General features: G+C 43.9%; 1 protein-coding gene and 1 pseudogene across 1 annotated transcript in view; one reads left to right on the top strand and one right to left on the bottom strand.

Moving 5' to 3' along the window:
- The window catches only part of SPTLC2 (serine palmitoyltransferase long chain base subunit 2), a 97409-nt gene extending 89208 nt beyond the window's left edge, over positions 1-8201 (bottom strand). The window contains exon 1 of the mRNA XM_081830138.1: positions 7957-8201. Coding sequence (XP_081686264.1) covers positions 7957-8085 — 129 coding nt within the window. The 5' untranslated portion in view covers positions 8086-8201. The remainder of the gene's footprint in view (positions 1-7956) is intronic.
- Positions 8202-12631: 4430 nt separating this feature from the next.
- Positions 12632-12909, top strand: LOC102742623 (cytochrome c oxidase assembly protein COX19 pseudogene; annotated as a pseudogene).
- Positions 12910-13144: the final 235 nt, after the last annotated feature.

Here is a 13144-nt window from a genome sequence, read left to right as displayed (position 1 = left end):
TGTCCCTCAGGTGGTGTCCACTCCAGAACCAGCGTGGAGGGCGTGGGCTCACAGGCCCAGAACAAGTCAGAGGTGGAAGAGAGCTCCGATCAGGGAGCAGAATCTGTGGCAGAGCGGCACTCATGCTCAGATCTCCTGACGGTGCAGCCGACTGTTACGCCACGAAGCTTATCTGGAGATCGGGAAGCGCTACAGAGGAGGTGTGGGTGGCAAGGGAGAATGGTAACTCCGGGCCAGAACCTCGCTGCCCGAGTGCACGGGATGCCACTGAACTGAACAAGTGCCAGGGCATATATATGTGGGCGTCTCCATTTTTGAGTTTTCAAACAGGAAAATCGTAATGTCAAAATATGTTTGTTTTCCAGCGAGCTTTGGAAGCACTCTTCAGTCCATTCCATAGGAGATACTTATCGACAAAAAGTAGGGAATTTATCCTGATTGCAAGAAAAAATGTGGACTCCCTACTTTTCCAAAGTTGCCTGTGGAACAAAGAGGACACTTCTGGAAATATATGTTCAGAGTGTGGAATATCTTGTGGCATAACTAATTTAAACTCCTCAAATGTTACCAGTAATTTTTGAACTGCCAAATTCAGTGGCTTAATAGAGTAAGATAAACCAGGCTCTACCAACTAACTAACTGGGACAGTTATTTAGATGGTCTGGAATTGTCTTATTTAGAACCTGGTGATAATATTTGCCCTGCAAGGCCCTTGTGAAGATCAGATGGGTGAAGAAGCTGGGGGAGGTCCTGGTCACAGTAAAGGGTACCTATTATAATTACATCTTTGGTTTTCCGCCACCAAGATGTTGCTTACCCCTCTCTAATTCAAACAGCCTTCCTTTCCTAGGGCTTTCTCATACCACTTCCTAATGCTTCTGTTCTCTCACAATCAACCTTCCTGGGGCGCCTGGGTGGCTCAGTCGGTTAAGCGGCTGCCTCCGGCTCAGGTCATAATCCTGGAGTCCCAGGATGGAGTCCCGCATCAGGCTCCCTGCTCACGGGGAGTAGGCTTCTCCCGCTGACCCTCCCCACTCCCATGTGCTCTCTCTCTCTCTCATTCTCTCTCAAAAAAATAAACAAAATCTTAAAAAAAACAAAACAAAACAACAATCAACCTTCCTCAGCAGTGTGTGTGTCTTCCAGTAACATTATGATTCCCCAATATTACATCCTCCCTGCTTCCTCTTCTTGCTTAATGCCATCTTCTATCTGCTTCACCAACTTGCACGGCTTCAATGGTCACCCATCCATTCCTTCAACTAAGATTTCCTGAGTTCCTATTACATACTAGGCACAGTGCAAATATGGTAGTCCCTCCCAATGTCCACGTGTTCAGTTACCCACGGTCAACCACAGTCTGAAAGCTGATGATCCTCCTTCTGACATAATCATCAAAAGCTAAACAGTAGGCTTAATGCTGTGTTACACTGCCTACATCATTCCCTTCACTTCATCTCACCATGTAGGCATATTACCATCTCACATCATCGCAAGAAGGGTTAAATATAGTACAACAAGATATTTTGAGAGAGACCACATTCACATGACTTTTATGACAGCATGTTGTTATAATTTTCTATTTTATTATTAGTTATTGTTGTTACTCTCTTATTGTGCCTAATTTATAAATTAACCTTTATCATGGGTATGCATGCATAGAAAAAAAATGGTATACACAGGGTTTGGTACTATCCACTATATACAGTGGGTTCAGGCATCCACTGGTGGTCTTGGAACATATGCCCTGCAGATAAAGGGGACTACTGCAGTAAAATCTCAGATGTTTGCTGAAAGGGCACCAACAGGCTTATTTAGAATAAGTCAAAACCTTCACATGTGAGATGTCAGTACTTTATCTACACAATAGTTTCTAAACTTCCCAGATTACAAAAATTGTTGAATACTTTCCCCAACCTCAATATGTGTTATTTGGAGTAAGGCTGGATCATACCCATAGTTTCAGTACAACTGCATATTTCACTATACTTAGAAATTATCAGAAAGCAGGAGACTGGTAAAACAGACCACATTAAAAAAATTAACCCCCAACACCAGGGGCTATCACAATCCTTTAGGGTACTATAGTACACATGTATTATTCCTATAATCAGAAGCAAAATATTTTAAAACAAATGGAAAAATAGCAACCTTAACCTTTATAATGGGTCTTAAAGGTAGCCTTAAAGGCAACAAAAGTTAAGATAAATTTTCTGACATTAAATGTGTGAAGAGCAAGGACTTACTTGCTTAATCAGTCACAAACTACAAATTATATTAGAAGCTATTCAGAAGGCAACTGACTTTTGAGGCCACAAACCATGTATTTAATCAAGTAAGGCACACCCACTCAGAATGCAAACGCAGTCTCTACCCATCCCTCTCAATTGCCCATTCTGCCAATAAACACTACTTCTTTCTTTCAAAAATTGAATCTAATTGAATCTCAACCAATTAACTATCTTGCCCAGAGCACTATGAAGTTTCTAGGGCACCTACGCCAACCTTAAAAGTGGGCAAGTCTGCTTTCTCTGAATATGCAAGTTTTAAAAGATGATCTTAAGAACACAGAGGTTTATATATTAAGTACTTGTCTCATTTACCAAGAATTTTTATTAAAAAGAATTCCTGAGGGGTGCCTGGGTGGCTCAGTTGGTTAAGCGACTGCCTTCGGCTCAGGTCATGATCCCAGGGTCCTGGGATCAAGCCCCGCTTCGGGCTCCCTGCTGAGCAGGGGGCCTGCTTCTCCCTCTCCCTCTGCCGCTCCCACTGCTTGTGCTCTCCTGCTCTCTGTCAAATAAGTAAATAAAATCTTAAAAAAAAAAAAAAAAAAAAGAATTCCTGAGTACCTCAAATGACTCTGGAATCTTTCAGATCCAGCCCCGTAAGATCTGAAATGTTCTCCTTGAGACAAAAAGCATTCAAAACAAAAATCTAGTCCCACAGCTGTAGTTACAGTATTATTTTTGCAAAGCCTTGAGGTCTTCGGATGTCTCATCAGGCCTTCAAAACTTGAACAGGTATCCAGGCCATTCTAGATACTCCTCCCATTCTCGTCTCAACTAACTTTTCAGTTACTGTTTCCTGTCAGTGGAAACAAAAGCTAGTAGCTATTTAGTAAATCATCCTTCATTATTCATTTGCCTCCTTCTAAGTAGCAGTACTAAGCTCTTTGTTCTTTCAACTTTGCTTGTCCTAAAGAACTTGACTTGTACCCCAAGTCCTCCTTAGAATCTTACCTATTTTGGCAGCTAGAAGGCTGTCATCCTTCTAATATCTCATTAAAACTACTTCTAAAGGGAAGAATGTTAGGCTCAAAACAGTCTCAAAGGCAGATAGTTTCTTTCCTTCAATACTTATTAACTAATTAAGGAAGGTAAAATGCATGTCTAAATCTCAAAAGTTCTATAAAGAAATGGAAGATCTAAAAAAAGTGCTGTAAACAAGGAGCTCTAAAAGTAAAAACAGACAGTACTGTATTTCAGGTGCAACTAAAATATGGCACTTATTTAATCAAACGTTAAATCCACAGTAAAAGACTCTTGTAATTAAAATCACTGAACGCTGCAACATGCTGCTGAAAAAATTTCCTGCAAATCCTCTAGAGGTCTTTAAAAATAGGATAGAATCATCTATCAAGATTAGTTTTAATAAAGTCCTACAAAAAGATAAAGGGACTGAATTACGTAAACCCCTAAAGGTTTCTTCCAGCTCTAATTTTGCCAAAGCTTCCAATTCTAACTTTCAGTTTCCCTAGTGCTAACTGCCGCCCTTTACCTCAAATAAAGGCTGACCCTCCTCCCCTCTCCTCTCTGAATGGCAAGGGAGGAAAAATTACTGCTTTATTGCTCCTCTTCCTTGTGACAGCTCTGTGTCTGTCATCCTTAAAAAACAGTAATGTCTACCCATGGCTGCCGTAAAAACAAAACTCAATACTCCTGCGATGCTTCTCCTCCACTCTCACAGAGCTACCCACCCTCACAGCACTTCTGACACCTGAGAGTGTCAGATCCCTCAAGTGAAGGACTTGGTCCCAGGAGTCTGCTCCCTGCCCCACCCCCGCCTCAGATGCCTGTCGCAAGTCCAGGTTGTCCCCTGTGCTTCTAACCCATAAGCTATAAATCAGGTTCCCACCACTTCCTCCTCTGGTTGATAATTTGCTATAATGGCTCACGGAACTCAGGAAAACTGTTTACCTACTGTTTCCGAGTTTATTATAAAAAGATATGATAAAGGATACAGATGAACATCCAGGTGGAAGAGGTGCACAGGGGGGAAGGTGTGTGGGAAGGGGCACGCCACTCTCCTAGCATCTCCACATGTTCAGCAACCCGGAAGCTCTCTCAACCTGGTACTTTGGGGATTTTTATGGAAGCTTCACCACATCGGCATGAGCAATCATTAACTTCATTTCCAGCCCCTTAACCTCCTCTCTGGAGAATGTGGGGAGGGGCTGAAAATTCCAAGCTTCTAATCATGGCTTGGTCTTTCTGGAGAGCAGCCCCCATTCAGGAGCCCACCCAGAGTCAGCTCATTAGAACAAAAGACACAGCTATCACCAGGGAAATTCCAAGGGATTTAGGAACTCTCTGTCAGGAATAAGGGTCAAAGACTAAATATTAGAACAAAAGATGCTCCTAGTATTCCTATCACTTAGGAAATTACACAAGTTTTAGGAGTTCTGTGCCAGGAACTAGAAGCAGAAACATATATGCATACTTTTCCCCTATTATCTCACAGCTACTATGCAAAAAAACCCCAAACAAACAGAAAATAACAATTGTTGGTGAGGATGTGGAGAAATAGGAAGCCTTGTGCACTGTTGATGGGAACGTAAAATGGTGTAGCTGCTGTGGAAAACAGTGTGGCATTTTCTCAAAAAATTAAAAATAGAATTATGTGATCCAGCTTCTGGGTATATCCAAGAAAACTGAAAGCAGGGTCTTGAAGAGATATTTGTACACCCATGTTCAAAGTAGCATTATTCACAATACCTAAACCCTGAAAGCAACCCAAGTGTCCACTGACAATATGTTGCAATGGAATATTATTCAGCCTTAAAAAGGAAGGAAATTTGGGGGCACTTGGGTGGCTCAGTCGGTTAAGCGTTTGCCTTCAGGTCATGATCCCAGGGTCGTGGGATTGAATCCCACACTGGGCTCCCTGCTCAGCAGGAGTCTGCTTCTCCCTCTCCCTCTGTCCCTGCCCCCTGCTCATGCTCGCTCATTCTCTCTCTAATAAATAAAATCTTAAAAAAAAAGGGGGGAGAAGGAAATTCTGATACACACTGCTACATGGATGAACCATGAGGACATTATGCTACATGACATAAGCCAGACACAAAAAGAAAAATATAGTATGATTTCATTTATCTGAGGTACTTACAGCAGTCAAATTCATAAAGAAAGCAGAATGGTGGTTGCCAAGGACTGGGAGGAGAGAATGGGGAGTTACTGTTTAATGGGTACAGAGTTTCAGTTCTACAAGATGAAAAAAGTTATGACAGTGGATGGTGGTGATGGTTGCACAACATGAGGAATGCATTTAATGGCACTTAATTTTAGGCTTACAAATGGATAAGATGGTAAATTTTATGTTATGTGTGTTTTACCACAATAAGAAAAAAATTGGAGAAAAAAATCAGAAAACAAAAACAAACAGAAACGTTTGTTTTATATGCCCTTTCTACCACAGGATCAATTTACTCAAACTCTAAACCCAAATCTAACAAAGGGCAAGCACATATATTCATCCCTTCAAACACTGAAACTCTTGAGAGTGTAAAAGAATCCTAGAAGTTTCTAACTTCTCTCCTGTTCATTAAAAGACAAATGTTGGGATATGTAAGGAAATGAATGTATATCCCGGGTTTAAAAACTCTAAATTTATATTTTAGTTAAAAGATGACACACACCTGCACTTAACATCTTATGTGTATTTTTATGGCACAATTGGCAACATTTCCCCCCAGAAAGTAGGGGGAAATAAATAGGGGTTGGTGCACTATCACTTTAATTGAAACAAAAACAATTTAAATTATTTTAAAGAAACTCTTGCTCCCATGAAGTTACCAAAAGCCTCTCTTTTGCTTAAGAAAATAAAAAAAACAAAAACTAATAGATAATATTCCTCATATTCATGTACAAAGCTATATCCCTAAAGTCTTTGTTTTAAAAACACTTGTGACAAAGAGTTTTCTAGAAGGGATACTGGAGCCCTAACCACTTTTTTCAGGCATTCCAGTAGACCAGTCTTCCAGATGCCACCATAGTGCCTTGAGTGGAATTTTTCACTAAAATATACAAGAAAAAGCCAGATGTTAGAGTCATACAGATTTTTAAATTTCACTTTAGCAACTTGATATGTCTTCATTTTACTATTGGTTGGTAACCTATGAAGAAATATCATACCTACAAATGCTAGATTATTAGAGATTATGGGAGAAATTTATTATTAAATCAGAACATAACTCTTATGTTAAGTGAAAAGAGCACCTAAACACAAAACGCCTCTGAACACCTTTCTCTTGACTTCCTTTTCCCTCTTAAAAGATCATAATTCACTCCATCTGCAATGTATTTTCTGACTCCCACCAATGAGGTTTCTCTGTTACATTCTCTACCACCGCAATTTTGTCTTATTAACCATTTATGTTGCTAAAAAAAACCCTTACACAGCCAAAAATGAAGATAAATCTTTGGAATATATGCATTATGGTGCCTTCCACCTTCAGGGAAGGTCAAGGCTCTTTTATGTGTTTTCCCAACTCTCATAGCCTTGCTATGTCAACATGACTCGGAGGAATGCTTTATTTTCTGTTTCACACCAAACAGTAACAGGCCTATCTATCCCATCTACTGACTGGGGGAGGAGGCTGCTAGGTATCTATATCAAAGCCAAATTAAATCACAAGAGTCACACTACTGCTATTGGGAACAGATGACTTTGGGGCAAGAAAACGTTTTCCTTAGTATCTAAACGGGATTTATAAGCATGAAAGTCAATTGCAAATTTCACAACACTCTTCCAGCAATACTGATCTTTTAATTTTTTTAACCAGCTCGTCTTTAAAAATACATTTCAGGAGAACCTGTCAATCCAGAGAATTGGAAGGCTGTTACTAATTACTGTCTTCAATTCAAAACTTTTTCAAAATATTTCAGAACTCCCTGGACTTGGTTGGTGATTCAGCCTTGGTTAACTCGTATGAAGACTCATCACAAGTCACCACCTGGGTTCAACAAGCCCCTTGTGCGATAGCACTCTTGCTCACAGGGCCCACCTAACTCAACCTGGAGCCCGGGATGGGGTCTCACCACAGGGTAAGAGCATAACGCTAGTGAGGCACCAGCCTAGGTTCACTGCCAGATGTGTGGTCCAGTGCCCTGTTTGCAGAAGGGGTAGGTACGTGGTAGGAAGAGACTTGGGTGTGTTTCCGCCTGGTACCACCTCCTAACTTTCTTTGCCTCCTGAGGACCTCGAGGACTGTTTTCCTTGGAGGGTTTCAGGACTCTAAGAGGAAGCAACCACCTCGAGGACATGAGGAGGGAGCCTCGAGAGAAAGAACCAAGAGCCCTCGAGTGGATCCTCCCGGGGTCCGCGGGGTCACTCCCGGCTTCCCCGGGGGGCCAGCCCATATTTCTGGCCAGATCAAGGGGAGGAAGGTACTCGGACTTTGAGCCAGAGCCCAAACCTCCAAAGGAAAGGAGGAAGACCTCAGACGCGGAGACACGAGGGAGCCCCTACGCCGCCCTTGAGCCTCCCGCTTGGGGCAGGCCCGGTCAGCGCCAGGACACCGCCGCCAGCACACCTGAGTCGTGCCCGGCGCCCGCCCCCGCGGACGGTCACTGCGACCTCGCCCCGCCCGGCCGCCCCTCTGCCGGCTCCGCACGGGCTCAGCTCGCGGGGTCCCGGCCCGCCACCTCGGCTCAGCCCGGCCGCCCGGTCCCACCATACCTGGCCGGCGGCGGCTGCGGCGACAGCAGCGCTGCTCCTCACGTACCCGTTCCGCACTTCCCCGTTCGCCACGCAGCCGTTCGCCCGCATCGGGCGACGGCAGCAGCAGCCTCCGGGCCCCGGCCGCATCGTCCCGACAGCACCAGGCGCAAGGCAGGTTCTGTAGGCGGCAGCCCAAGCGGCGGCGGCGGCTCCAGTCCCGCTCCGCACGCCACCCACCTCCCCGAAACCGGAAATGGCTGCACGCCGCCGCCAATTACCGGCCTGGCCGTCACAAGGGGCGGGGCCCACTCCCGCGGAGGCGGTGGCTCGCCCAAGGCCCGGCGGCCTAGGGGAAACGGGGCGGGGTCGGACAGGAGGGACATGAGCCTGAGGACTGCTGGCCAATCTGGAGGAGGAGGAGGCGGACCCCATACTGCTGTCTGGCCAATCACGGGCGACAGCAAAGGCGGCTCGCTGGTGTCGAGGAGGGGCCTGGGTAGGGTTTGGCGGCTTCTTGGTCCACGCAGAGGAGGCGGGGCCCAGGAAGAAGTAGGCCAATTAGAAAGTGAGGAAAGGAAGGGGCTGAGCCCTAGTGTCCAGAGCAGGTTCCCGGGTTCTCTTGGACAGGTGGCGCCCTCTCTGCCTTTGCCTCCGGGGAAGTTCTGGGATCTGAATCCCAGGCGGAGACAGGGCTCCTTGATTTAATCAGCGAATTCCTATGTGGGTATCTATAGGATAGCATTTTCAGCATTCTCTCACCATTCTTCAGTATGCTGCGTACATTAACACATTTCTTAATAATTCGGATGTCTCTTTGCCCTTCACATCTGCCCCTAATCAGGGTTTTCTGTACAATTTCCTTTAAAGAATACCTCCTTAAGAGTCAGGAAACCTGGTCTCATTCCAACTCTGCCAATAACTGAAAGCTAAACCTTGAGTATTTAGCCACTTCGGGAGCCAAATTCTCTAAAATAGAGTTAATACTTTCTGTCTCATAGGCTCATTGCAAGAAATACGTTAATAAAACATTGTGCACCTATCATAATGCCTGGCCCATGGTAGGAGCATAATAAATATTATTTTGCACCCCTTGAGTTCTATCTTCCCATAGGAGTTAGAAAGGAAATGGATCTACATCATAACAAGAGACTTTTGGTTACCCATAAAGAATTTAGTTCTTTAGGAAAGGGATTGACAACTATCAGTTTTTCCTGGTTTAGGAGCTGAACAATCTAACAGCAGGTGGACAGAGCAGATATCTTCTTTGAGTCAATAAACACTATGATCCTAAAGAACATAAGTTTGTGATAGAAGTATAAGGCTAAAAGAAAAACATGTGGCTTGCACCACGTGGGGCTTACATTCTAGTGAGAGAAAAGGTGTACATGTATAACACAAACAGCAATAAAAGGCCTACAGAAGGCTGGAGTTCTGATGAAGAAGGCTGGACTACAGTGACAAGTCTAGACTTTCCATACAAAAACTTTTTCAGGGCAAGAATCTGGTTGGAAGCCGGGCTAAGGGATTTAATTGAAGCTTTCCAATTTGGAATTTGGAAAAGACTTGGGAAGAAGATGTAGGATGAGCTTAATCTTGAAGGATGAGCAGTATTTGCAGAACTGGGGATGAGAGGTAAGGGGAGGGTGTTCCCAGGAGAGGGAACCTTCAGAAGCTCAGGTACAGAGGCTGGAAAGCGCAAAGCCTTAAATTAGAGCCTAGGAGTGAGGACGTGACTAGATTAGAGGAATCCTGTTAGCCAGTCCCTCTCTCTGGAGGGCAGGACACAGGTCCTTGTCTTGTTCTGCCACTTACTCACCATGTGTGGTCTTGGATGAGTCATGCAACATCAGCCTTGGTTTCCTCACCCATCTTACAAAATTAATACCTGTACTACTTACCTCACAGGGTTTTTGTGAGCATCAATGATATAATACACAAATGATCTGATAACCTTGCACACCATTGCTAAATCACAAAAGGGATGCCGCAGAAGGCAGTAGGTAACACCCCAGGCTCCATGCAAACAGGAAAACAGCTCCTTCCAGATGCATAAGCCACCTCATCACCATTTTACTGAGTTCACAAGCAAAGTTCTGGGCTAGGCACCGGGGTTACAAGTCTTCCTTCAAGATTGCTCAAACCATTTCAACTGTAAAACCTTTCTTGAATTCCAACCGCCTCACAAAATTAGTCTCTTTCTTCACTGTAAACTTTATACACACCTGTGTTAGCAAGCACGTGTCACATTACTTTGGGTTTTTTTTTTTTTGAGAGTGAGATTACAGAGTGGTTCAGAGCAAGAGCTCCATGGCCACACAGGATTGGAGACTCAGCTCTAGCACTTAAAAGCCTTGTGACTTTGGCAAAGCTGCTTGACTTCCTTCCCTGTGACTCAGTTACTTCGTCTGTAAAATGAAACATACATCAAAGAGTTGTGAGAATGAAAAAAGAAAACCATTTAGTACCAGAGCCTGTCACATAATAGTTAATACATGCTGTCAATCATTTGTTGAGGAAATGAATTATTTGTCAAATGAATGAAGGAATGAATGAATGAATACACTTATACCCCCAACTAGACAGAGAACAAGCTCCTTGAGGTCAGGGGATTGTCTAGTTCACCTTTGGGTTCCTAGCACCTAGCACATAGTAAATACTCAATAAATGTCTGATGAATAACACATGGACAAATGAATGAAAATCTGGCCCTGCCTCCAAGGAGCCTTCTATCATATGGCGACTGTGTTAAGATTCTTGTGATTGGGGGTGCCTGGGTGGCTCAGTCAGTTAAGCATCTGCCTTCGGCTCAGGTCATGATCCCAGGGTCCTGGATCGAGCCCCGCATTGGGCTCCCTGCTCAGCGGGAAGCCTGCTTCTCCCTCTCCCACTCCCCCTGCTTGTGTTCCCTCTCTCGCTGTGTCTCTCTCTGTCAAATAAATAAATAAACTCTTTTAAAAAAATTAAAAAAAAGATTCTTGTGATTGCAGCTAACATAGGTCAATATTAGAAAACTTTATCAAGGAAGGCAAAATTATTGCAATGCTCCTCAAGATAGGGAAGTGTTGGGACTCAAAAATCCCAAACTTTGGCAACAGAAAATTATAGGCCATCCTCCTAGCACCAACCCACTTGTGAGGTTTAGCTCTCAGCCACCTACTACTTTCATATTCCCTAGGTCAAACTTATAAATTCCCAGGAAGGAGAGATCTGATTGGCCCAGCTTAGGGTAAGATGTCTAATGCTCGCCCAATCCATGGTGGTCAAAGCACAAGGTCAAGCTGTTGGAGGTGAGGAATCAGTTACACAGAAGGAGGAATTGCTGCAGAGAAGAAAGGACAGCCTTATCATTGTCTGCTACAAGGAACTAGAACCTGGAAATGAATAGAACAAATAACAATCACTTGGAAGGAGTATTGAAGGAGGAGCCTTCCAATATAGCATTAAAAAAATTTTTTTTTAAGTAAACTCTATGGCCAACGTGGGGCTTGAACTCACGACCCTGAGATCAAGAGTTGCCTGCTTTACCGACTGAGCCAGCCAGGCACCCCCAGTATAGCATTTTTAAAGAGCCATGCAAGACTGCCTAGGAAGAGAAATGAAGTGAGAGAAAGCAGGCTATTTAGCCAGAGGAGCAGGCAGCCTGCCCCATGAGGGGTCTTGGTTGCATGGATGCAAGTTCATTCATTGGAAGGTTATTAGCAGCTCAGTGACATGGCTAAAGGCAGGAGGACTGGGCTTAGAAAAAGTCAGGAGTAAGAGGATCTCCAGAGGGCTGGGCAGGAAGGGCCTCGGGAGGGTTTATGGCAGAAACTCTCTGATGAGTATACCACCACCGAAAGAAATGGGCTCCAACTACATTTACCATCTTGGGTCACTTGCCCAAGAGTTAAAGTCCCAGGAGAGAGCATCTGATTGGCTGAGTTTAGGTCACATGGGTCCATATGTGGAGGGGCTGAAGGAGGGCAAACAGAAGGATAAGGTTCTTTTACCTTTCATGGTGAGAGTTGCTTTCCAAAATTCACCCTCCCAATAAGAGGGTGCGAAATAAAGAGAAGTGATTTCCCAAAAGGAAATTGGGGACCTCGTAGAAAAAGGGAGTGGACACTGGGCAGGAAGAAATGATGAACATCAGTTAAGACTGCAGAAGATTCATAAGGGAAAAGGGGTCCTTTAGAGGTACTCTGCTTCAGTACAAAAACTAGGGCTGGATAACTCAGAGGTAATTATTTGATCCTGGCCCTGAGATCATCACTTGGTCTTTCCTTTCCAAGCTTTTCTTTCTTTTTTTAAAGATTTTATTTATTTATTTGAGAGAGAGAGAGAGAGAGAAAGCACAAGCAGAAGGGAAGGGTAGAGGGAGAAGCAGACTCCCCACTGAGCAGGGAGCCCGACATGGGGCTCGATCCCAAGACCCTGGGATCATGACCTGAGCTGAAGGCAGACGCTTCACTGACTGACTGAACCACCCAGGCACCCTCCTTTCCAAACTTTTCACGCTTGTTCATTCATTTTTGTATTTGGCCAGTCGTTCGACAAATACTTTTTCTGGGCATCGTGTTATTACATCAGGTACTACAAATACAATGATAGGGCGTCTGGCTGGCTTAGTTGGTAGAGCATGCGACTCTCGATCTTAGGGTTGTGAGTTCGAGTCCCATGTTAGGGATAGAGTTTAATTAAAAAAAAAAATACAATGAGGTCAACAGCCATGAATTTTGGGTACAAGAGCTTCCAGCCACAGCACCAGACAAGGGCAGCTTCCCACTGGATCACTTTGGTGAACATAAAAGCTTTAAAGAGAAATTCATCAAGTATCTCCCTGACAATAAAATAAAAAATGCTTTGTGCAGAAATGAATCAAAAGACTATTTAGAATGCAGAATGGAGAGGCGGCTGATGGCACAAAAACCCCTGGAAAAACTGGGATTTGATTTGATTGATGGAAAACCAGAGGCAAAAACTAACTTCTAATGGCAAAAAGACAACCTTCCGCTGGGTCGTCCAGGATTGACCTTGTCACCTGAGGATTTATGGTTAAGTGCTGTGACTTAAAAAGGAGCTTCCAGAATGCCCTCCTTGATGGAAACATCTCATCCTGATGTTTCCCAGGTTATTTTGAAAAATTATTGTTCCTTTTAGATTTCATTCTCCCCCAAGAGTGTTAGGTTTTTGTTTTTTTCTTTATAAAGGTTTTTTTTTTTTTTAA

This window comes from Leptonychotes weddellii, chromosome 9, assembly GCF_054177405.1.
Source record: "Leptonychotes weddellii isolate Sample4059 chromosome 9, ASM5417740v2, whole genome shotgun sequence".
Taxonomy (NCBI): Eukaryota; Metazoa; Chordata; class Mammalia; order Carnivora; family Phocidae; genus Leptonychotes; species Leptonychotes weddellii.
Note: the sequence above shows the minus strand (reverse complement) of the source record. Positions and strands in the feature narration are given on the sequence as shown.